This window comes from Echinops telfairi, unplaced genomic scaffold, assembly GCF_000313985.2.
Source record: "Echinops telfairi isolate 266 unplaced genomic scaffold, ASM31398v2 ScPeMD7_7468;HRSCAF=8506_0, whole genome shotgun sequence".
NCBI classification, from domain to species: Eukaryota; Metazoa; Chordata; class Mammalia; order Afrosoricida; family Tenrecidae; genus Echinops; species Echinops telfairi.
The window spans coordinates 52347316-52373498 of NW_022111369.1; the positions used below are offsets into that span (position 1 = coordinate 52347316).

The window sequence follows — 26183 nt, forward strand, 5'->3', positions numbered from 1 at the left end:
CAGGGCGCTCCCGCGCGGCCAGAGTGGTAAGAGCCCCGGCCCCCTCTCCCCGTTCTCTCCCCCGGGCGGGTGGTGGGGTGAGGGGGGCCAGACCCCCGCGTCGCCCCTTGTCCCGGGCCCGCTAAGCCGGCCCGCGTCGGTCGTGAGAACCGGGAGAAGCCCTCGGCGGGGGCCCGGGAGGACCCGGCTTGGGGTGAAGGTCCGGAGAGGCGCGGCCGAGGGCCCTGCGTGGGTGCGGGCGTGTGAGTGTGTGTGTGTGAGTGTGTGTCGCTCCGGGTCCACGCTCATGCACACACCCACACGCCCGCGCTCCGGGTCTGCCCCCTCGGCCCGCGCAAGTCCGCACCGGGGCCGCCGCGGAGCCTGCCTGCAAACGTATCCCGTCTCGGCGCCAAGCTAGTCGGAAAAAGTTTCCTCGGGGACCGGGGCCAAGGCAGGGACAGGCTGCAGAGTGCCCTCCGCCCAGGCCCGGATGGAGCGGATCCTCTATATGGGAGTGCCTGCCCCCTCCAGCTGAGGACTCTGAGCTGGGGCCTGGACCTCCCACCCAAGCTCGCCACCCTCCACCCCACCCCCACCCCACCCCACCCCACCCCACCCTGCGCAGGCCCATGCCCTACCGGGCCCTTCCCAGCCCAACTAATACCCTACCACCTGGTACCACCACAGTCACAGGTTATCCTCCACCCCTCAGGTCCTCCCTCCCAAGCCCATCTTTCCAACCACCCGCTCATCCCCGCTTCCTCCCGGGATCTGGTGAGTATTTCCAGCCATCTCCTCTCAGGAGCTCCAGCTTCTCCTAGAATAAGAGGACATCTCCTTAGGGGCAACGAGGGCGCTGCCCTCCCAGGTGAGCCCAACGGGCCCAGTGTGAGCCAAACGATTTTCGCTGAATCTCGGTGGGTCAGCCATTGAGCTGCAAGGTTGGTCGTTCACACCCACCAGCCCATCCCTGGGAGATAGATGAGGTTGTTTGCTCCCTACAGTTACAGTTCCGGACACCCTACAGTGTCACAGTCCACTAGATGGCCCTATGTTTGAGTGGGTTTCCTGACTTAAATAAAGGTTGGCAGTTCAGATCCACCCAGAGGGAGCCCTTCACTGTAACACAGGGCGACAGGTTAGGTATTTGGGGGTGTACTGATCCCCAGTGAGCTTACAGAAATCCCCATCCAAAGTACCTCCAATCCATGGCTTTTGAAATATTGAACTCCATTTTGGACCCCAAGACCCCCACCAACCTGAAGTAACTGAGGAGACAGGTTTCTCTTCAGAGAGTTCTTTCCGCCCCATTTCCAAGCCACCCCTTGCTTTTCTCTGTCCCCCCTTCTCCGGCCCATCAAAACCCCAGCTCAGGACAAATCTGATCAACTTCTAACATTGGAGGCTTTAAGCACAGGAATGAAAACTGACTACTGACATTGGAGGCACAAGTGAGCCAGTCTAGAAGGAATTTGAGGGTAGGAGGGGGCCTTAAAGAAACTTAAGGATTCAGACCATAGGCGTAGCGATTGGTTTTCAAAACGGAGCTCTTATCAAAAACGGCTCCTCTTCAATCAATAACAAACATACAGTATTTCAGTTCAGCAAATATTTGAGAGCCGGAGACCAGGCAGGTATTAGTTGGTCTCAGCCTTAAAGGAAAGAAAGGAAGTGCTTCTTATAAATGTGGTAGTACTTGTACACTAATAGCAACCACCAAAAAGAAATGGTGTTTGTGTGTCTGTGGGGGGGTGTTGTTACTAAAATATATTTCAACATCACGAGCTGAGTTCTGTTATTTTGAAGGTATAGACAGGGCATGGCTTCGTGGGATTGTCCAGTCAGTTGGCAAAGACTGTATTTTTGGATTATTGTTCCACTCCCAAGTTCAGTGAGTAGTCTTTGGCATCCTAAAAGCTAGTGCTAGTGGCCATCCAAGAGGCAACACCAGATCCCCAGTTTGTTGGAGCAGTGGATGTGGTAAGCCCAGGAAATGGAGAAGGAGCTAAACTGCAAAGTCTGAAGGCCACCGTGAACTACTGCCCCTTCGCCATGAAACCAGAATGGTGCCCTGAAGGCTCTGATCAAGGAACCTGTGAATCAATCCTGAGCAACGGATAAAATACGGAACAGAATTTCAAATTTTTGTAGAATCCAGACTTCACTGGTATCCAGAAGACGAGGGGAGCCCCTGAAACTATCAATCTGAGAAAGCGTTTGAGCAAGAATTGCTATTGCCCCGGAAGTCATCTCTGAATTCAACAAGGGTTGAGCTGAATGAGTTAAGTGTGTCTGGTGTGAGCTTTTCTCTCCTCCTGAGGAGCACCATAGGAGAATGAACGGTCAACAGTCAAGTCCAAAGCCCAGGTGAGAAGTTTAGGGGTGGGGAGAGGCTCAGCCCGTGGTGGTGAGACCAGGCAAGTAGACAGCGAAAATGGCAACTCGATTGTGGGGAGTGGAACCAGTGTGGCTGTACATACAGAAATGGTTGAGAGGGAGTCTTCTGCTCTATATATATTTCACCAAAATTTAAAAAAAGAAGAAAAGCAATGGTGGAGATCCAGGCAAAGCATCACAAGCCACATAAAGCAGGAGCCATGAATTCTTCGGAAGGAGCAGGGCAGACTGGGGAATTTCAGAGTCAAAGGTGATTGAACACCAAGAAATGAAGGGAAGCTGGCCAGGCATTTGGAGGCTTGAGCAGCCAGGCAGAGACAGCAGCGGAAGCGAAGACGAGGTGTGAGGGTCTTCAAGGAAAAAGATGATGCGGAGTCTCTGAATGGGGCAGATGATCAAGTACTCAGTTGCTACTCGGAAGGTTGTCAGTGCAAGCCCCTCAGAAGTGTCTTGGAAGAAAAGCTCTCTGCTTTCAAGGGGAGCCCTGGTGGCATCGTGCTTACGCATTCAGCTGCTACCAGTTTGAAACCACTAGCTGCTTTGTGTAGGGAAGACTGGCTTTTTCTACTCCAGTAAAGAGTAACAATCTCAGAAACCCACAGGGGCAGTTCTACCCTGTCCCATAGGGTGGTTGTGAGCTGGCCTTCCCTTGATGGCAGTGTTTGGTTTGTTTTTTTGCGATCTACTTTCAAAAGCACAGGGAGCCACCATGAGCGGAACTTGACTAGACAACTGGTTTGGGTGCGGAAGTGGGGAAAAGCTGAGGGGGCAAGAGTGTAGCCTGCATTGCAGGACGGGCACAGAGAGGTTGGGATTGGAATATGAAGCCCAAACAAGGGAGCAAAGAGGTCCCACCTTGGTTGTAGAGAAGAACTCCTGGCAGGAGGCAAAAGCACCTGAGGCTGGGTGTCTGCACTTGGGAAGCCTTGCTGTGCACGCGGACAACCTGCTGCAGCCCGTCTGTCCTGCCCCTTCACAGGCAGCCCACCTTTTAATCCAGGAAGATGATTCCACACAGGGTATGGTACTACCCAAGTTTCACTCCGCCAAGGAAGGCCATTAAAGAAAAAAAAATCCATCCCGTTCCCCCACTATTTCATAAAAGAAATGACATTTTAATATCCAGCAAAGCACAAAGGCTCTCTTTCCAAGGTGCAGGCAGTCCTTTGCATGGAATAGATGCAGATTTGTGAAAAACTGTTCCTGCTCTCTGTCACCATGGACTGGACTGGCGTTTGGGACCCAGAGCTTTTGGTCATTCCATCCCATAGCCTTGCTTTCCACAGGATGATGCAGGGAAGCCCAGGGGGAATGGATGGGTTGTATGCTCACCAAGGGGTGGTGGGACCAGAGGCCACAGCCGTTGGCCTGCAGGCCCTGGCTCTTTCCACCTCAGAATCCCAGCCCTCCCTCCTGTCACAGTTCCTTCACACAGGTGTCATCGGCATATTGAGTGTGCGGGCCTTTGCACGTGCTCCACTGTCAAAGCTACATCTGACGTTCTGGTCCAGGCACACCTTTCCTTGCTGGGCTCTGTTGCATCTTTATTTAACGGTCTCACATTAGCTCCTTAAACCGCTTATTCCTCTTCTGAAGGCTAGGGACCAGGTTTTGATTTTTCAGACTTCTTTTTGGAGCTGTGATGTTGCCGCTTAAGTACTGAGCTTATTTCTGGGAGCGATTTAGGTGAATGAATTTACTCATGAAAAACTAACTCCCAACCCCGCAACGGCTGCTTTGTCTGCTGCCCCCTTGTCCTTCCTGTGACGTTTACTGAGGAAGCCTCCCGTGTCTGTGGGTTGAGCGTGTACTGGCATCAAAGCCTGGGGAGGGGGCTGCAGTGATGAGCGCTGCCAACCAAAACTCAGGGGAGGTTTATGCGAAGTCTGACCAGACCCGAGGGTCCCAGGAAACAGAACACCTTCCAGGGCTGCAGCCCGGCCAGACTCAATCTTGTCACTGCTTGCCCACAGCCCGGTATTCTAAAAGTTTGAGGCGAAAGGGAACAGTCTCAAAATTTGCCATTTCTCCAGTTACCATAACAACCCGAGTTGGGGGGGGGGGAAAAATATATATGGAAATGTTACAGTTGGAAAACTATAGTATAAGACCTAGGAACAATTCAGAGTAGAAAAGGGGCTAGTAGAATAATTAATAATGTTCCAATAGGTTTACTTGTTTAAGCGGATAAATTAAATCTAATCTTTTGAAAATTTACGAACTGTCTGGAAATATGTTTTTTGGGATCAGCTTCTCACGGTTTTTACAGAGGGTTTTCAGTAGAAATCACCAGCCAGCTCCTCAGGAGAAAGGGCTTTCTACTCCCATAAAGAGTTGCAGTCTCAGAAACGCAAGAAGGCACTTCTACTCTGTCCCACAGGGTCACTTTGAGTAGGCAGTGAGGGTGTGAGTTTTTCGGGGATGGTTTCAGATTTCTGGTTGCCTGCAAAGCATTGAAAGGAACAGCAGTGTTGCAGCTCCCTCCCCCTGTACTCGAGGAGAACTGGCGCAGGGCATTTTCAGTCTCAGAAGTGGGTGAGGGCTATCAGGTTCCTCTGTCACCCTCCAACCCAGAGCTAAAACCCAGTTTTCCATTGGAAGCCTCTACTCATTCACAAATATATTTGCAGTTAGGCTGAGTTAAATGGCTTGTTCTTCAAAGCTTGATTAAATTTTTGCCATGATGGCATAGTGGGTTATATTCTTAGAAGCTTGATTAGATTTTAGCTCAGCCGTGGTAGCAGAGTTGAGCAGCTAACCCCAAGGTCAGCGGTTCAAACCCACCCGTCAGAAAAAGGTGAGGCTTTCTGGCCAGTGCAGATGTGCACCCTCAGGAACCCTTGGAAGCAGTTCTGTTCTGAGTCGGAATGGACTGTGAGTTTGCTTCGGGGTCGCCGGGAGTTGGAAAGGATGGATGGCAGTGTGTGAGTTGGTTTGAGTGAACAGGGTTCTAGCAGTAGGCCAACTCTTTCTTTAGTGCTAGGGAAGCCTTCGATAATACGCACATGAGTGAACATGGCTGTGTTTGAATAAAACTTGTCCAAACACAAGACTTGGCCTCTGGCTCCCAGTTTGCCGACTTCCTGTTGTGGACTGATTCTGACTCAGAGAGATCTTGACCATGATTCTATAAACTGCCCGAGGACAGTAGCGTTCCAAATTGGTTAGGTGCCAGTCATTCAGTTCCAACTCCTGGCACCTGTTAGGCACAACAGAAATAAAGTGGTGGTGGTGGTGCCAGGTGCCATCGAAGCGGTTCTGACTCAGCAACCCTATGTCCGACAGAATGAAACACTGCCTGGTCCTGCACCATCGTCATGGTTGTTTTTATGTGTGAGCCCTTTGTGGCAGGCACGGTATCAATCCATCTCGTGTAGGACCTTCCTCCTCTTCTATGCCCCTCTACCAAGCACAGTGCCCTTCCCCAGGGACTGGTCTCTCCTGACCACATGTCCAAAGCACGTGAGATGAAGTCTCGCCCTCCTTGCCTCTGTGCTGGTTGTACTTCTTTGGAGACAGATTTGTTTGCGTTTTCACAGTCTGGTACGTTCAGTAGTGTTTGCCAGTAATAGCGTTTTAATATAGCCCGAATGCATCGATTTTTCTTTGGCTTTCCTTATTGAAGGTCTAATTTTCATGTTTATGAAATGACTGAAAATACCCTGGCTGGAGTCATGCATACTTTAGTCCTCAAAGTAACCTCTTTGCTTTCTGACACGTTCAAGAGGTCTTGTGTAATACAGTGCATCCTTTGATCTTTTGACAGCTGCTTCCAGGAGCATTAATTGTGGATCCAAGCAAGACAAAATCTTTGACAACTTCAATCTTTTCTCCATTTATCTTGATGTTACCTTTTGGTCCAGGTGTGAGGATTTGGGTCTTCTTTCCATTGAGTTGTAATCCGGACTGAAGGAAGGCTACAGTTCTTGATCTTTATCAGCAAGGGCTGCAAGTCCTCATTTTTAGCAAGTAAGGCTGTGACATCTGCATATCACGGGTTGTTAATAACCCTCGCTCTAATCCTGATACTGCATTCTTCAGATAACCCGGTGTCTCTGATTATTTGCTCAAGAAATAAAACACCCCCCATCAATTCCATCCCTTCCCATAAACCACACTACTTACCTGCATAGGAGGAACAATCAGGAAACAGGAAAGGAGAGACTAAGGCAGAACTTGTTTCTATTAAGACTTTGACATTAAGAAGATGGGGAACAGTCATTGCTCGTATCCCCCTAATCTCAAGTGTACCCTCCTACTTCATCAGTCTTACTTAGTAAAACCCCAATCCTAAAATCCCAAGCCTAAAAAAATTCGAACTCTGCCAATTCTGCCTGACTTTATGTTTCTGAACAAGACAGGGGGGAAAGGCTCACGGAGCTACAATGCAAGGTGGAAAAAAAGGAACACATTGTCATTTAGTACATTCAGACTTATAGTGACTTTATAAAGCTGTCCCTATGAATTAAGATGTTTATATTAAGACATTTCTGCCCCATTTCTGTATGGTGACCTTATATCACCCTTTAATAGTTTGTAGACTTTAGTTAGACTTCCCGTTGGCCCGTTGTCAGGTTTAAATATCTTAAACATGTACCAGCAAAAAAGATGTATACATCTTTGCCTTTCCCACTCTAGACTTATTAATAGGAATATTAAGTCTGAATTGAAGGTCTGATGGGCAACTTAATTTTAAAAAAAAGGACATTCTAACTCAGTACACCAGGATGAAAAGAAAGACAATATGGGTAGGGTGGTTTGGACCCACCTGTTGTAAGACAGTTCTTGAATAGGGGCTGTGGAAATAAGTATTTTCCCTTGCTGTCATTTCAATTTGTATTTTAGTTTCGATCTCCGCACACAAAATGACTGGACACTTGTTTGTAGAGTTGCTCAGTGTGTGTAAGACGCGCCATGACATGCTATGTAAAAGGCGAAAAGGAAACGAAGAAACGAAACACTTGTCTTCATAAACATAACTAATCAAAGTGGATGGGAACTGTCCAAGGTGAGAGAGAGGCAAAGCACTCGGGGATTCAGAAGATGAAACGCAGTATGTCTAGTCAGGAGAAAGAGAGAATGGGAGAGGAGGTTATTTTAGCTGGGCCTTAATTGTGTACACCAAACATGTTGAACCAGTGACTACCCAAGATTCTATAGTGGAAGTGTCAGGTGTGGAATGGACACTTACATTGCATTGTGGAAGGCTAGGGACAGACATTGCAGGAGCTATGCCTTGAAAGTCATGTTGGGATCAGACCACAAAGGACCTTGGAGGGCGGCTGAAGAGGACTTAGAATGTGCCTTCAGGAGAGTGAGGTGACTGGAGCTATGTGGAGGAGGACAGAGAAGTCAGCTGGACAAGCAATCGCGTGGGAGGGGTGGGCAGAAAGCCCTGGAGCACACTGAGACAGTCCCTATGGCTCTGAATGAGGATCTGGTCGAAGGTGGTGGATGTAGAGTCTGAGAAAAGAACTTTTAGAATTGGCTGCTGGTTGAATGTGAGAGGAGAGACCAGGGGCTTTGTAGATGGTTCTCTGAAGTCAGACATGGGGTCAAATCTCCATTGTGCCACACACTTAAAGTGGGATCTTCAAGCCTCAATTTCATCATCTATAAAGTGAAGTTCATAATCTTTAACTCAGAGAAGAGAGTACATTTAAAGAGTTTGGACACTAGGCAATAAATGAGCTCTCCATGTTATGTAATACTGATTGAGTGGCGGGTTAGTCAATGCCAGCACTGAAGCTTTAAGCCTCAGTGAATGGGAAATCTGGAGGCCTTCCTGACAGTGTAGTAGGCTACACCTCAAGCTGCCAACCACCAGGTCAGTGGACCGAACCCATCAGTCTGCTCCGAGGGAGAAGCATGAGGCTGTCTGATCCCCTAAAGATTTAAAGTCTCAGAAACCCAAAGGGGTAGTTCTATAGGGTCACTATGAATCAGAATCAACTCCATGGCAGTGAGTTTGGTGTTTTTTGGTTTTGTTTTTGGTTTTTTTATGGTTTGGTAAAAGAAACAAAAGGCAAGAGGAAGGCCTAGTATTAACAGTAAGACAAAATATTTCCTTTAGGACAGAAAGAGATGTCCAACTGTCTGTTGAAAGTACAGATTTTCTGGGAAATAGCTCACGTGTTGTAAAATTCACCTTTCAAAAGTTCAGTAGACTTTCATATAGTCAAGTATGCATTCAGTTTGTATATGCATAGTTAGTTTAAGGTCACCATTATGCTATTATGTAGCATGTCTAGTTTAGAACATTTTTATCAGCTCCTAAAGAAGCCCCTTACCACCAGTGGTCTCATCCCATTTCCCCTCCCTTTAGCCCAAGAAACCATCTGTCTGGATTTCAGTTAGGTGTCATCAAGACGGCTCTGACCCTTAGTGAGCGTGCACACAGCAGAGATTAAAACACTGCAGTCCTGCCCGATCCTCACTGTTGTTCCTGTGCCTGAGCACATTGATGCAACCACTCGGTCAGTCCATCTCATCAAGGGCCTGCCTCTTTGTCACCCTCACTCCACGTTACTAAACATGATGTCCTTCTCCAGGGACTGGTCTCCTGACCGTATGTCCAGAGTCTATAAAATGAAATCTTGCCATCCATGCATCTAAGGAACACTCTGGCCTTATATCTTCTAAAACAGAATGGGTTTTGTCCTTTCACCAGGCATGGTACTTGCAATAGTCTTCTACAGCACCGTGATTCAAATGTATCCATTCTTCCCGCTACGTTATTCAGTGTCCAACTTTCACATGCCTATGGTGCAGTGAGACTGCCATGGCTCAAGTCAGGCTCCTCTTAGTCTGCAACAAAACATCCATGCTCCTCATTACTCTAAATAGAGGTCTTGAGCAGCATATTTACCTAATGTAATATGTCTTTTGGGCTCTTGACTGCTGCTTCCATAAGCTTTGCTTGTGGATCCAAGCAAGACAAAATCTTTGACAACTTCAACCTTTCTCCATTTATCATGATATGTATTGGTTTAGTTGTGAGGATTTTTCTCTTCTTTACATTGACTTGTAACCCATACTGAAAGTTATAATCCTCTATCATCACCAGCAAGTGCTTCAAGTCCTCCTCACTTTCAGCGAGCAAGGTTGTATCATCTGCATACCGCAGGTTGTTAATAAGCCTTCCTCCAATCTGGTGTCGCACTCTTCATATGATCCAGCTTCTCTGAAGGATTAGAGGTCTGTCTTTGAGAGAAGTGATGTGTGAAGCTGATGCAGGAATGGGATTTACCAAGGATGAAACTGTAACGAGCCAAGAAAAATAACTTTGGAGAAGAGCTTTTTGAATGGACAAGTGATTAGCATGAAACAGAGAGTTCTCATCCTGGCCCCCTGTGGCCAGAATGATCAATGACTTTTCATATACTGTGATTTTAGGAGCAATCTGGGTTTTGGCCATTTGGTAAACACTGAGGTCAACAAAACTACCCACTGATTTGTCTGAAACTTGACTTAGTGTATAGTGAAAACACTGTATCTTTGTTTTAGCCTAATCAAACTAATTATCTTGAACTAACCTTTTAGAAAGGAGCCATTTGCCACAGGTAGCTAAGTAAAAATGTAAGTTATTTAAACTAAAACACAAAATGAAATTCACTCTGTTACACTCGCCACATTTCAGGAGCTAAATAGCCACATGTGGCTAGCAGCTGCTCCATTGGGCAGTGCACAGCTAGAGCATCCTTGCCTTCACAGGTTAGGTTGAACAACATTGTCTGGATGCTGTCGATAACTTGCAGGTTTAATAAAGAAAAGGATACTGCCCTGAAGGTTACTTGGAAATGGCAACATAGTTAATTTTTTTACTTTCTATTTTATTCTTGTGTTTTCATATCTCTACTATTGGCCGGCCAGAGCCGGGCCTTCACTAAGGGATTGGTGTTGATCCAGCATGGCCCACGTGTGTATGTCTGTCTTGTGGGACTCTGACAGCATCGCCAAGCTAAACTGGATTTGTTGTTGTTGTTGTTAGCTCTTAAGTCTTTCCTATGCTTAGACTCATGCTAGTTTTGTTGTTAGTTTCCATCAAATCCGTTTCAACTCCCGGTGACCCAGTGTGTGCAGAATAGAACTCCCAAGTTTTTCAAGGCTATGACCTTCAAATCTCCATCCTTCCACCCAGTAGCCCAGGGTGCAACCTCTTAGACCACCCAGAGACTTATCGTAATGCTGAAAATATAATTAATAACGCGAGAGCAAGTAATTGTATTGACAATGCTCTCAACTCCCTTACACACATCCCTTCTTGACTATTAAGAAGGCTGAGGCTTTCTATCCCCTTAAAGATTTATAGTCTTGGAAACCCACAGGACCATTCTACTCTGTCCTATAGGGTCACTGTGAGTCAGAATGTACTCAGTGGCAGTGAGGCGTTGTGTGTGTGTTTTGTTTTATTTAATCACGCCTAGTAAGCAATCCACAAAACTTTAAAGCTAGGACTATACGTTTCGCTTTCTTCCTATTGCTCTTGTAACAAATTACCACAAAACTGGAAACTTGAAACACATAAATTTATTCTCTTGACAGTTCTGAAAGTCAGAGTCCAAAATTAGTTTCACCATGCTGTGCCTTAGTTAACTGCAAGGTCAGTGGTCCAAACCCACTTGCCACTCCAGGTGAGAGAGATGAGGCTGCGTGCTCCAGTGCAAGAGCTATAGACTCAGAAGCCCTGTACAGGTGCACTATGAGTCTGAATCAGCTTGATGGCCCTGGGTTTGGTTGGGCTCAAGTCAAGGGGTTGACAGCCCTGGCTCCTCCTACAGAATTTAAGGGAAGAATGCTTTGCTTGGTGTTCTCACCTTCTAATAGCTACCTATCTTCCTTGGCTTGTGGCCCTATTATTTTCACATTACTCAGCATATATTAGCACATTACCCTTTTCTCGTCATCATTAAATCTCCTCTACCTTCCTCACATAAAGACACCTGTGATTACAATTAGGGCCCATCTGGATCATCCCAAATTTCCTCTTATCTCAAAACCCTTAACTTCATCAAAGTTGCCATATCTCTCTTGCTATCTAAGGTAAACATTCACAGTCTCCAGAGATTAGACGCCATCGTTATTCAAAGTGTTTTAATGACAGAACATTTACCCCTGCTGTTGTTACGTACCATTGAGTCCCTTCCAATTCATAGTGATTCTGTGTACAACAGAATGAAACACTGCCTGGCCCTGCACCATCGCACAGTTGTTGTGTTTGAAACTATTGTGGCAGCCCATCTTGTTATCAGCCCATCTTGTTGTCGGCCCAGCTTGTTGAGGTCCATCCTCTTTTTCACTGTCCCTCCACCTTAGCAAGCATGGTCCTTCTCCAGGGACAGATCTTGCCTGACAGCCTGACCCAAGTACCTAAGACAAAGTCTCACTAGCCTTGCCTCTAAGGAGCATCCTGGCTGTACTTCCTTCTTCCAAGACAGCTTTGGTACTTTCCGTGCTCGTCACCAGCATCATCATTCAAGTACATCAATTCTTCCTCCTCCTTTTTCAGTGTCCGACTTTCACTTGCATGTGAGGTGACTGAAAATGCCGTGGCTTCGGTCAGACACGCCTTAGCCCTCACAGTTACCCCTCCTAGGCTTAATTTAATTATTTATCATTTGGGATTAAAGTTTAGCAATTCAAATGAAAACCTAACGTGTTTGTTATTCCTTGTGTTGCACAGATAATAAAATGTCTGATCATGGCAGTGACACCTTAGCCCCTGGAGGCCAAGCCGAAATGACAGAGACGCCCAGCGATGATTCCTTACCGGCTGATGCTGAAGGGTACTGTGAGTCAGCTATGATGTTGAATGAGCCAACGGCAGCCGACCCCACAGCAGATGTGTGTGACCATGCAGCTGTGGAGAGTGCAGAGACTGCTGACACGGGTCACCCTGAGCAGCCCGGAGAGTCCCCCTTCCACGGAGAGGTGACTGAAGACACGCTTGCCGAGTGCATCGACTCTGTCAGCCTTGAGGCAGAACCTGGATCCGAAATTCCCCTGAAGGAACAGAATCATCCGGTAGGAGTGGTTCCTTCATCCACTTCATCCTGAATTCTTACCTATAGGTACCACATACAGAGCTTTGGCTAAAGTCTTGCTGATGGGGCTTAAGAGCTCAAAATATAGTATGTCATCATCCCTGTCAGCAAAAGAAAAAAATGTGTGTGTGGTGAGAGAAGACACAGTCGGCAGTATTTACTTACAACAGTGACATGTGTATCCTTGTATTCTTATTGTTCATAATACTGTTTTTGTTGTGAGCGGCATCAAGCCAGCTCCAGCTCAGGATGGAGACAGGGTGGCCGAGGGAACCTTGACTCAGTTGTGCCTTGTTCAGGAGCGTCGCCATGTTTACACACATTGTTGCAGCTCAGGTGTCAATCCATGCCACTGAAAGTTTCCCTCCTATTTGGGGGCCCTGTGCTTAATGAGCAAGACCCTTGATGAGATGAACTGACCTGGGGGCTGGCATGAGGGGCTCAAACATAACAGCTGTGAGGATGGCGCAGGACCAGGGGCGTTGTGTTCTGTTGTGCAGAGGGTTGTTATGAGTCGGACCCAACTTGATGGCACCTAACGACAACGACTACTTTCCCAACCATGCTGTCCTTTTCTAAGGATTGGTCTTTCCTGGTGATATGTCCGAAGTAAGCAAGTTGAAGTCATGCAGTCCTAAAGAACATGCTGGCTGTCTTTCTTCTACGGCTCATCTGTCCGCTCTTCTGGCACTGCCCAGCGTAGTCATCATTCTTCTCCAGCACGATAGTTCAAAGGCTTTAATTCTCCCGTCTTCCTTTTTTCTATTTAACGTCCACATGTAGTGGCATCAAAGCCGAACTTGTTGCTACCTAGTGGAGTCCTACTCATAGTAATCCTACAGAACAGAGTAGAACTGCCCCCAGCTTTCTAAGGCTGATGTGGTGGCGAAGTGCCAGGTTGCTAATGGAAAGGTAGACAGTTTGAACCCACCAGCCATTCCATAGGGGAAGGATATGGCAGTCTGCCTGTGCAAACATTTACAGCCTTAGAAACCCTATAAGGCAGTTGTACTCCGTCCATCAGGGTCCCTGTGAGTCAGAATCGACTTGGCAGCTGTGGCTTTTGGTCACCTTTAGTGAAGCAGAAAGCAAACATTCAGAACACGGTTTTATCTGCGCATGCATCTTCAAGAGCCCCAAGCAGAGTCCGTTCCTCCTCCTCCTCAGTTCTTCCCCCTGATTCTCTCGGGAATAAGACAGGCTTCCATCCCCTGATTATGGGTCACAGCAATACGACCGTCTAAACTGGGTTCTCCTGGCATGTTTGGTAAAGTGGAGGGCCAGTCAAAGTAAGGGAAGCCCCAGTGAGGTGGACAACAGTGAAGCCAATGGGCAGGAAGACAACACAGGACTAGCCAGCGTTTTGTTCTGTTGTAGATGGGTCACTGAGTCAGAGCCCACTGGATGGCAGCTGACAACACAACGGTGTCCAGCATCAATCGATGAAGCCAGTTACGGAGAAGGGGAAAATCCCCAAGTGTTCACTGAATCATCACTAAAAATGTTCTCAATGGAAAATGTGGACTATCACTTGTTGATTCTTTTCATTCCCCCCAAACAACTCTAAACTCACTGTCAGTGAGTTGATGCTGACTCATAGCGACCCTACAGGATACGGTCCAACTGCCCCGATGAATTTCCCAGACTCTACCTCTTCGTAGGAGTAGAAAGTCCCATCTTTCTCCTACAGAGTGGCTGGTGGTTTCAAAGTGCTGATCTTGCAGATATCACAGCCCAACTCCATAACGACTATGCCACCTGGGCTCCATCAGAAAGGGAAAAGTAGAATATTTATGAGACATAAAATGACTCTCCTGGGAGCCAAAGAGGAAGGAGCACCGGGCAGTTCACACTGGTGGCAGATTTTCTTCCTCCTGCCAACTGTCGAGTGTTCACTCCAGTTCTGTGTACTCCCCCCTTTTACGCCTTCCCTGACCTGTCTGTTTGTTGGAGTGCCGTGGCTTTGTGTTGCTGTCATTCTGCAAACTATGCCACTGGCATTTGCAAAACCTGCAGGGTCATCCATGGTGAACAGGTGTCAGCAGGCCTTCCAGCCTAAGAACAGGCAAGAAAGAAGAAATAGGCAGTCCGATTCTAATGGATTAACCGCTGAGACAGTGCTGGAAGATGAGCCCTCAGTGGGCTGGCACTCAAAACATGACTGGAGAAGACAGAGCTGCCACCTTCTTAGTGACACGGCGCGGGCCAGGCGTTCAGGACTCTTGTTTGCTGATGGCATATGTGTCAACATGTGAAGAAACAGCTGCAGGTACCCACTAATAAGCTGCACATTGAATGTACCAAAGTATCAATCTAGGAAAATTGGAAGTCATCCAAAATGAAATAGAACACATAAAGGTCAATATCCTAGGCATTAGCAAACTCGAATGGACTGGTATGGGCCATTTTGCATCAAACCGTTATGATTTATTATGCCTTTAGTGACAAATTCAAGAGCAATAATAACACATTCATCATCTGAAAGAACATTCAAGATCTAGCTTCGATTACCATGGTGTCAGTGGTATGATACTATCTATACACCTGCAAGGAAGACCAGCTAACACAACTGCTGATTCAAACCTACACACAAGCCACTAAAGCTAGCGATGAAGAAATTGACTTTTACCAATTTTTTCAGTCTGATCTAGATCAAGCATGCGATCAGGATGCATGATAATTACTAGAGAACCCCCCACTTTGGAGGAAGAAGCCGCTGAACACCTTATGCATAGCTTGGAAGCATTTTCAAAGACTGAAAGCCTAAACAAAGACAACAGAACATTGTCCAAGATAACTGCTGGCAGATGGCCCCCTCAAGTCTGAGAGCATTCAAATGTGAATGAGATGGTTTCTTGGTGGGGAGTCTACCATGGGGGTGGCTTGAGTCTGGTAAAGCCTGTGAGAGTGGAGTCTCTGAGGTCTTCCTTTGCTGATAGGGCATGACAAACATCTGTATTGGAAGAAGAAAGCCCAGAGTGCTCCCTAGAGGCAAGGAGGTAAGACTTCTTATGTACTTTGGACCTATTTCAGGAGAAGGACATCGTATTTGGTGAAGTGGAGGGGCGGTGACAAAGAAGGCCCTTGATGAGAAGGACGACACAGTGGCTGCATTAATGGGCTCGGACGTAGGAACAATTGTGAGGATGGGGCAGGGCCATGCAGTGTTTCGTTGTGATGTATTATGGGCCAGAACTGACTCGATGGCACCTAACAACAACTCTTTTTTTTTTTTTCCCCAAATCATTTCATTGGGGGCTCATACAACTCTTATCACAATCCATACATCCATCCATTGTATTAAGCACATTTGTACATTTGTTGCCATCATCATTCTCAAAACATTTTCTTTCTACTTGAGCCCTTGGTATCAGCACCTCATTTTCCCCCTCCCTCTCCCGCCCTCCCTCCCTCATGAACCACTGATAATTTATCTTTTTTTTTTTTTTTTTTCATGTCTTATACTGTCTGATGTCTCCCTTCACCCACTTTTCTGTTGTCTGTCCCCCAGGGAGGGGGTTCTAGGTAGATCATTGTGATCGGTTCCCATTTCTCCCCCACCTTCCTCTTCCCCTCCTGGTATCGCTACTCTCATTATTGGCCCTGAGAGGTTTATTTGTCCTGGATTCCCTGTGTTTCCAGCTCTCATCTGTACCAGTGTACATCCTCTGGGCTACCCGTATTTGTAAGGTAGAATTGGGGTCATGATATTGAGGGTGATGGAGGAAGCATTAAAGAACTAGAGGAAAATTGTATGTTTCATCAGTGCTATACTGCACCCTGACTGGCTCGTCTCCTCCCTGTGACCCTTCTGTAAGTGGATGTCCCATTGCCTACAGGTGGGATTTGGGTCTCTGCTCCATACTCCCCCTCATTCACAATGACATGATTTTTCTAACAACAACTCTTAATGGGAGTAGAAAGCCTCCTCTTTCTCCTGCAGTCTGGCTGGTGGTTTTGAACTGCTGACCCTGTGGTTAGCAGCTCAACTCACAACCACTATGACAGCCTAGCTCCTCATTCCAAGTTAGCACCCTCTTCATTTGGGACAGGATGAAATCTTTCTGATCCTCTATTCATGTCAGAGTAGAAAGTCTCTATAATAGTGTGAACGGTCTACAAATTCTGACCACCTTTAATCTCACCATCGAGAACCTTTTCAGACATTTACAATGCTCGCCAACAGCCCACTGTGTTTGCCAATTAAAATCTATTTCTGCGCCCTCAGAACGCTGATTGCGAAGCGTCGGGTGTGGGTGGAGATACAGATGGTAGAAATGCTCAGAATCACTGCCTGTGAACTATGACTAGATAGAATGCCAGCTGACCGCCCCCAACGTATGTGTCTTTTATGGCAGCATTTGGACTTGACTTCGTCTAAGGAGGAAACAACATCGCAGTGGGTATGACGACACATTCTAACATTAGTAACTGAAATTATGATGCTAACTGTTTATTGCCGTCAAGTCAGTTCTACCTCATAGTGACCCTACAGGGCAAAGTAGAACTGTCCGTGCGGTTTTTCTTTCTGGTAAATCTTTATGGGAGCAGAAAACCTCCAGAAGTGGGAATGGGGGTTTGAGCTGCCAGCTTGGTGGTGAGCAAGCAAATGTATGACCCGCTGTGTCACCAGGGACCGTTGATGAGGCTAAAGAAGCAGTGAAAATAAGGGTCTGAAGATAGGGCACAGAGGTCCTGGGAATAGCATGTTCTAAGGATGTGAAACTGGTTGAACATTAGATGCTACTGAGAGGTCAAGTAACAAGAGGACTGACGTGAGTCCAGTGGCTTTGCACAAGGGAAGCCACTGGTGCCCTTGGTGAGACTGGTGTCTTGGCTGGTGACTCTTGAAGTCTTGCTGTGGTGTGGGAGGGTGAGTAATCATGATTGCATGGCTGGGATGCTGTAAGCCACTCTCTGCTTAATTTTCAGTCTTCCCAGAGTTGAACGGTGCATACCCAAGAGGAAAGAGCAGTGCCTGGAGATAATTGATGTCATATCCACCCAGATAATTTGGCAGAGCGTGGACACCAGAGCTCCAGGCACTCAAAGCAATCAGCATCCTCCCAATTGTCATACTAAGTCCCGCTCTTGAGCCCCTGTGCCATGAGTTGCTCTTGTTCTCGTTGGCTCCAGCTCATGGTGACCAGTGCACCGTATAACAAAACTCTGCCTGCTCCTCCTCCATCTCTGCGACAGGTGACCAATCAGACAGTGTTCTGCTGTGACCCAAAGGGTTTTCACTGACTGATTTTTGGAAGAGATCCTAGTCCTTGCTTCCTACTCCACCTTAATCTGGACGTTCCACTGAAACATAGCAACAAGCAGGTGTCCACAGACAGATAGGTAGCAACTGCAGTTGAAGCTTTGCTTTGGTTGGGAATCACACCCAGGTTGGGAATCAGAGCCAGGTCTCCCATATGAAAGGCAAGAAGGATTGGGTCTCAGCTCACGTTTCACATCCCTGAATGCAAGTTATGCAAATAATTGATTCCCCATCAATTCAAGAACCTAAGACAACTAGGTAGATCTTTTATCTTGTGGTAGGTACATTATCTTTCATCGAAGTGTTAAGTGCCCTGTGTGTTCTGCAGAATTCTAAGATTTAGAAATGTTTTGATGGCGTTTGTTTTTCTATATGATGATATCTTTAAATTTGATAGTAGCCTAAAATATGTATATTTTTAAAGTCTTTTTCTGTTTAACTATAAAGCATGTTGAACCTGATGGATTCAGGCATTCTTATTTATAGGGCCACACAGTGTTTGCACGTGTGGGGTCCTTCTTTCTGAGAGTTCCTGGGTGGGCAGGAAAGTCATAGAGTTCTGAACTGGTGGCTTGTTTTCTGCTGTGGAATTACTGTTAAGGTATGAGGATTACTCAAGAAGGTGGTGGGGGGAAAGCTTTAAGATGATTGCCTTTAGTGATAGAAGGGAGCCCGGGCCGTGCAGTGTGGTTAAGCGTTTGACTGCTAACTGAAAGGCTGGTAGTTCGAACCCACCAGCTGCTCCATCGCAGAAAGATGTGGCAATGCACTTCCATGGAGATTTGATGATCTGAGTAGGCCCATGCTGCCAACTCTACAATCTCTAAATGTGTGGCATTAAAACCACTTAAAACAAGGCCCTGCTCATGAAGAAGCAGATTTATAATACATATTTAACATTTAGCTAATGTGGTATTTATGTTACATTCGTGTATTTTTAGTGCCTTCAGCATTTGTCATTGGTGACAAATATGCTTTGTAGCTGATCAAGAAGGCACATCTCAATGTCAAAGGAACTTTTTTCATAAGGCCATTGAAGTAGTCATTTATTACATCGCAAAGAAGTTCCAGACTCATTTAACATTTATTTCCATTTGCTAGTCAATTACCAGCTGTCAGAGCATATTAAGCACTGCAAATTTGAGTCAGAAGCTGTCACCCCTAAGTGTATGAACTCTTCCCTAATCACATAGTTAGTGATTTGTCCCATGAAAGACTGGTCGTAATTGCTGAGCTACATCTGTCTTCGTGATGGTGTAAAATGGCCACTGGCCGCCATTGCTGAAGTGCAGTAAATCCATGCAGATGCCAGAAAACAAAAGCACGCAGTCAGGAGGGTTTCCATTGATTTTAACTGGCTCTTCAGTGTTTCAAGACAGAAAAGTCAGCCGACTTTCAAAGCTTTTTTTAAAATCTTAGTCTGAAAAAAAACGCACTTTTTTCATTATTACTAGCTAATATTTATGGTGTGTCTATCCGGTGCCAGACACTGTGCTCACAGCTTCATATGAATTATTTTCCAAGCTTCCTAACAGCCCTGGTATTTTGTACTGAGCAAATGAAGGCTTCAAAAGAGCTTGAGGCACGTGTCACGCCATGGCAGAGTCGGCGGTGAAACACAAGAGCTGAGTCTGGAAACCTTTTGCCTGAACCAGTAGATGACACTGATAGGTGGCAGTTGACGTTTAGTTGGTGACAGATAGAGTAACGTTTTTTTCACTTGCCAAAAAGGGTGGAGTAGCCAGATAGTCACACTGGTTCGGAAACGCAGCTGCTTAGTGTCAGGCTCCATGCCTAGACTCAAGGCAAGAAGGCGGTAGGGGGAAGAGTTGGCCGCAGCCATATGCTATCTTCTATCCTGAAAGTCAAAGCTTATCTGTTGAACCTCATTTGGTAAACGTTCTTTCCTGTGGCTGCCCGCATCTGCAAGGGTGGGAGACAGTGGGTGAGAGAGAGTTGGCGGTGACTGATGGGCCAGCTTTGTGGGTCAAATGTGAGAGAAGCTACAGCCTCTAGTAGGAATCTTTCACATTCTCCCCAACAACTTTCTCTCTCTCTCTCTCTCTCTCTCTCTCTTTCTCTCTCTCTCAAGAGCTGCAATTCTTGAAGTAGCCAAGTGCTGGTGTATTCTTGCCTTGTTTCCTGGAATGTACTGTTCCCAGATATTAAAGGGAAGTTGTGGTTCAGTCATCCACACAGGACTCACTGGTTGCAACTAACAGAAATGAAGGCACAGCTAAGGAGAGAAGGGAATTTCAGTCATTTAATAATAATAATAATAATAAAAACTTTTACAGCACACTTATTCTATGCTGGGCAGCCTAGCAGGCTCTGGGGATCCATCCCGTGGACAAAGCAGTCCAAAATTGGATGCGAGGCTGTGTGGGAATGTCGTGGAACTCAGTGGTAGGCAGGACTGCAACAAGGGTTGAGATGCTGTCCGGAATCCAAACAGCTCCTCCCAGCCCGTCTCCTTTCTTTCTCTCATGATTAGCCTGCAGGGTGGGGAGAATATGGCCACTCCACATTGCCCGAGTTTGGGGCGTCTGTTTAAGCAACCAGCCCAGACGGAACTAGAATCTTGGAGGTCTGGTTCCAAATTCCTAGGCAAAAGAATGAAAGTGTTCTGAGTCTGGGAACCGTCTGACCCCTGTGGGGCATATAATAACAGGAGTCGTCGTAAGTAGAGGGGGGACCCTCAGAAAATTGCTAACTTCGCAAGACTTCCTGTTGTGACTTCCTGTCTCAGAGTGAATGGACGCTTTTCCAGACACCTTGCCTATCTTTGCCAAAGCTCCCTTGCCCCCACCCCCCAGCTGAGGTTTGAAAGTCCCCGCGCCCTTGAAGAGTACATTTGTTGGCCTATGACTACTCAATCCTTGAGTAGAGGTTATCGTGAACTTTCTCAAACATTGCTGCAGCCTAACCTATAGTCAGGAGCCCTGTGGGCACAAAGACTAACACGCCGCAGTGAACCAAAAGTTGATGGTTCAAATCCGCTAGTAGCTCCATGAAACAAAACCTGATCCTGTAAAGATTACAACCCAGGAAACTGGGGAGGGTCTTCTCTGTCCCTGAAGGTGACTATGAAGGTGGTAAGAATTCTCTGACACACACACACACACACACACACACACACACCCCACTCACACACACCCCTCCACCACCATCAAACCAGGATTTCTTCTCCTCCACACAGTCCTGTCATGGTCTCTTTGTGCACCACTCCCAGACCACAAGAGAAGGGACTCAGTTAATTGAAAGCTCCCATAGTCACTTCAAACCAAGCCACCCCTAAGTAGTTAGGTTCTAAAGTGCAGTTTGCAGTGAAGGGAAGGGTAGTTGCTTCCTTTATGGCTGTAATAAAACTCTAATGCCTACAAGAGACTTCAGTAGGGCCTTTTTCTCTTTTTAAATCCTTTCTTTCCAAACACAGGGTGTTTTTCCATTCAAGGATGAACTAGACGGCTGACCTTGTGGATCCTCTGTTTCTTGTGCAGGCTGCGGAGTCCGCTCTCAGTGGAGGAAGGTGGGCAGGATGGGGAACCTGGGGCAAATCTCTGCTCTCATCGGCGTCTGCCACAGTAGGTAAGCATTCATCGTTTTATTTATAAATGGATAAGGTCCAGAATCCTAGTAGGAAATAGGTGAATATTAACTGATGTGGTCATAAGGGCAAATCTTCTTCAATGAACGAAGATAGGAGGTCCTGATCGAAAGAATAACTCTATAAAGCAGCAGAGCCCTTTGGGGGCCGAACGACCCTGAGACCATGGGAAAACATATTTCCAAGGGTCTTAGCAACCGAGACACGGTCCCTTTATCCGTCTCCAGCCGGTCTGCCCACATGCAGATATGCTGATCTGGTGAGGAGGAAGCTATCGCAACCTTCACACTGACCGTTGGCTTTTTATGCATACTGTGGCAAAATGTAGCAATGCAGTTTACTGTTGGTATATTAAGACTGTTACCCATGCTACACCATGCTTCAAGACAAAATGTCAGCTATTTGTCATTAGAAATAAATATTTCACAATATATAATTACATATTGTTTTGTGATTAATCACTCTGCTTTATGTTCAGTGTGTAACAATGAAAATATATCCTGCATATCAGATATTTACATGATGATTCATAACAGTAGCAAAATGACAGTTATGAAGTAGCAATGAAAATAATGTTATGGTTGGGGGGGTCACCGCAACATGAGGAACTGTATTAAAGGTTCACTGCATTAGGAATGTTGAACACCACTGCTGTAATCCCACTAGATTTTTTTAAATGTACAACTCACCTATGCTCACTAACAGGATTTTAAAAGATTTCAATGAAAGGTATTTTATCAACAGCAACGAAAGAAAATAAATAAGAAGATGCTGGTAGGAAGGTCAAGGCTAATAGAATTATTGGAATTGAGCATGGAGCTTCATTCTGAGCTTTTTGCCTGCCAGTAGAGGATGACCTAGTTCTCAGTAATGGATAAAGCTTTGATTATTGTGATAATTTTTTCACTGATCTTAAAATTTTAGATAAATTTACAGCCACTCTTAACCAGTCAGAGACACTACAATGGACAACAGTGTAGTTTTTGTCAAAATATCATTAATGTAACCATTTCTTCTATCTATTCTTTATGGAAGTCGAGAACGTAACACCAACATACCAAAGATAAGTCGGCCAGTATATTTCATGCTGCAGAAGGGATAGGGAGAAGGGAGGAAGCAGCGACAGTAAGTTCGCTGTCAGATAATCTAACTAAAGTCTTCACAAGGTCTCAGCTGTGTCCCATGGCCCAAAAGATCCTGTCACGGACCACAAAGTGGTCCGACTCATTGTTATTCCCCAAGCCTAGGGGAATAGGACATCCAAGAGGTCGTTTGCCCCAGCCCAGTGGACCATGGTCATAACCAGATGTTCCCCTGGTAGAGCTTGGACTCCCTGGGAGCATGGATAGATTGCATTCCCCTCATTCAGTCTGCTCCAGGCAGTGGTAGAATTCTCACCCCCCATGCATGAGCGTGAGCTTCGAGCCGGCCAGTGCTTCTCGTGAGTAGTCACCCTCTGTCTGTCAATCAAGGCTTGTGTGTTAGTAAATCAACCTATGAAGACCCTACTGATCTCTGTGGTCTCACCTGCCACCGATTTTAGTGATGGCACAAGAGCAGGTAGCCTTTGCTCCATTGTGCGTGGGGTGATTCAAGGCCCCACTCAGTGACAGCTAACAACAAATGCCTTGTGTCGACTATCAATCTTCTCAGAAGGGCTCTGGCAGGAGCCGGAGAGTGGCCCAATCACTGTTGACCTCTTTGCTGAGTGCGTGTTCCAAAAACCATGATGGCTGCCAGAGAATCAATTCCAACTCTTAGAGACTCGGTAGAACAGAATAAAACTGCCCCTGTGGCTTTCTGAAGCTGTCAATATTTAGGGGAGCAGAAAGCTTGCTTCACCTTTCTACCTCTGACTGGCTAGTGGATTTGAGCTCCTAACATAACCGGTTATACCACCCAGGCTGGGAAACTAGATTTTGTCTATGGCTGACTGAAAGGACCAGGTATGCCTGATATACCACATATGCAGATGCCAAAATCAACCAGATTAACACCTAGGAGCCTCATCAGAGCCCTATGGGCAGAGTAGACGTGGCCATAGGGTTTCGGAGTCTTCATGGAAACAGATGACCACATCTCTCTCACGGAGCAGCTAATGTGCTTGAACTGCTGACCTTCCGATTGGCATCCAAGCACTTAACCACTGCACCACCAGGGCTCCTTGAGTTTAAAGTCCTCAAAACCGTTTATACCTTGAAATTAACTTCCTGCATATCCCATTTCCTGTGGTGAGAAATGCATCTGATAGCATTAACTGGCAAACAAGTGCTCTGGGTGGAATTCCTGGATGGACTTCTGCGTGGATTCTGGAAATTGGGACATTCCTGCCTGATGGTGTTCCTGTCCAGGCCTCAGCCTCTATTATCTTTCCTAATTATTGGGCCCTTACTAAAAAGCATAGTGGTTACTCATTGGGCTGCTAACGGAAAGGTCAACAGTTCGAAACCACCTGCTGCTCCACAGGAGAAACAGGAAGCTTCCTATTTCCATAAAGAGTTACAGTCTCGGTAACTCACAGAGGCAGTCCTACCCTGTCCTGTAGGAAGGGTCACTGTGAGTCAGAATTGACTCGATGGCAGTGAGTGTGGTTTTTGGTTTACGACGCATTACTTTGAGGGTTAAGGCGAGCCTGACCCAAGCCATCGTATTTTCAATTGCTTCATATGTATGTGAAAGTTAGACATTGACTAGGAAATAGTGAAGAATAATTGGTGCTTTTGAATTGTGGTTCTGGAGAGAAAACTATTGAAAGTACCATGGGCTGCCAGAAGGACAAACAAATTTGCCTTGGAAGAAGTACAGCCAGAGTGCTCCTTAGAGGCAAGGATGGCGAGACCTCATCTTAGGTACTTTGGACACGTTGTCAGGAGAGACCAGTCCCTGCCTAGAGAAGGACAGCGTGCTGGGTAAAGTAGAAGGGCAACGAACAAGAAGGCCCTGAAGGAGACGGAGTGACACAGCGGCTTCCACAGTGGGCGCAGGCATAGGAACCATTGTGAGGATGGCACCGGGCTGCACGGGGTTCATTCTGTGTGCTGGGACCGGGCTCGGTGGCACCTCACAGCAACAGTAAACCTTAAAGAGCCCTGCCGGCATGGTGATGAAGTGTTCGGCTGCTCACTGAAAGGTTGGCAGTTTGAACCCACCAGCTGCTCCACAGGCGATCTGCTGGATGTACCATCCGTTGCCATGGAATCCCTTCCAACATGAAGACTCCCCGATGCACCCACAGGGTTTCCAGTGACTGTTCCTGGAAGTAGATCACCAGGCCTTTCTGCCAGGCACCTCTGACTGGATGTGAATCGTTTTTTAAGTGAGCAGCCGAGTGCGTGAACCCCCTGTACCACCCGAGGACTGCATTGAGTAGGTGTGCTGCTGCTGCTGTTGTCATCGACCTTTGAGTCATCCCTGACATTGGTAACCTGAAGAACAGCGGGACAAAGGCTGCCTAGCCCTGCACCAGCCTCCCCAGCCTCATCCTCGTGATCCGTTACAGAGCAGACCATAGGCTTCCGAACTTCGTTGACCAACCAACCCCCTTTCAGAAAAAGATTTGATCAGTGCTTTCCTGTCAATGAAAACCATTTGTACTATAGCCCATAATCCAGGATATCCAGCCCCCCTGGATCATGCCAGTGCCCCCAGGGGGTGGTACTGCCCACTTTGGGAAACACTGGGCCAGACCAGGACAATCAGTGGCATTGTCATTGAGTATCCCCAGGCCTTTCACAACAGTCTACCTCCATCTGGGAGCCCTGCCCACCATCATAGCAGGACTCAGGCCCTCACTGGCAGCTGGGCAGGAGGTGCAACGGTTCGGAACCAAACTTGAGTCTTCCTCTTAAAACCAAACCAAACTCACTGCAGTGGAGTTGATTGCGACCCCTAATGATCCTATAGGACAGGGAAGAACTGCCCCTGTGGGTTTCAGAGATGGTAACTCTTTGTGGGAGTAGAAAGCCTCATCTTCCTCCCGTGGTGGTTTTGAACTGCTGATCTTGCCGTTAACAGCTCAATACATAACCCATGACCAATGGGCCACCACTGTCCCCGTGGGCCAGTATAACCAAACCATACTCACAGTCACTGAGTCGATGCTGACTCATAGTGACCCCTGTAGAACAGGGTGGAACTGCCCTGTGAGTTTCTGAGACTAACTCTTGGCGAGAATAGAAAAGACCCATCCTTCTCCTGTGGAGCAGCTAGTGGTTTCAAACTGCTGACCTTGCAGTTAGCAGGCCAGCTTCTAACCACTCTGCTACCAGGGCTCCTTTTGGGTCAGTATCGTCTATACTTATTATCCCCATTTTTCACAGAGGGTGGCATGCAGAACAGACCCTAAATTACACCTCTGGCCACGAGGGAGCCGGGACCTGAGCCCAGGCGACCTCACACCAGGCCTGTGTCTCTCTAACCCTTGGGAAATACTTTCACTCTGTAGTGCTACTTCAGCACTTGGGATCCGGCTTGCTTCCTAAATAAAAAACTAACCCTCTGCCGTCTCAAGCACTTCAAAACTGGCATAGGTCATGGAAAAGCAAATGATGGGCTTGCCATCATTGGACAGCCTCCTCATGCCCCATGTCTCAACACGGGCAGATGTTCTGGGTGCTTCCAGTAATGCCACTGTTAGGTGCTTGTTGGGTCACCCTCTCTGTGCACAGCTGAACGAAGCACTGCCCAGTCCTGCACCATCCTCACAATGCTGTGTGGAGCCCATTGTGGCAGCCACCATGCTGATCCTTCTCCTGGAGCTTCTTCCCCTGCTTCTCCTACCCTCTACCCAGCGTGATGCCCTTTTCCAGTTACAATGGCATGCAACGAGCACCCAGTTCCGTTTGTACTGAATTCGGTGCACCAGCAGGTTCTAGGATGGGCAGAGGAT

At 46.9% G+C, this 26183-nt stretch overlaps 1 protein-coding gene across 5 annotated transcripts in view; it reads left to right on the forward strand.

Annotated features, from left to right (window-relative positions):
• The first annotated feature begins 6 nt into the window (after positions 1-6).
• FAM114A1 (family with sequence similarity 114 member A1) overlaps positions 7-26183 on the forward strand; it is a 79552-nt gene continuing 53375 nt past the window's right edge. For 3 of the 5 annotated variants that reach the window (XM_004703168.2, XM_045284287.1, XM_030888599.2), the window contains exons 1-3: positions 701-756; positions 12062-12402; positions 21189-21276. In XM_004703168.2, coding sequence (XP_004703225.1) covers positions 12070-12402; positions 21189-21276 — 421 coding nt within the window. In that variant the 5' untranslated portion in view covers positions 701-756; positions 12062-12069. Of the gene's footprint in view, positions 27-700; positions 757-809; positions 851-12061; positions 12403-21188; positions 21277-26183 lie in introns of those variants that run through there. The other 2 variants (XM_045284285.1, XM_045284286.1) reach the window with 2 other exon arrangements.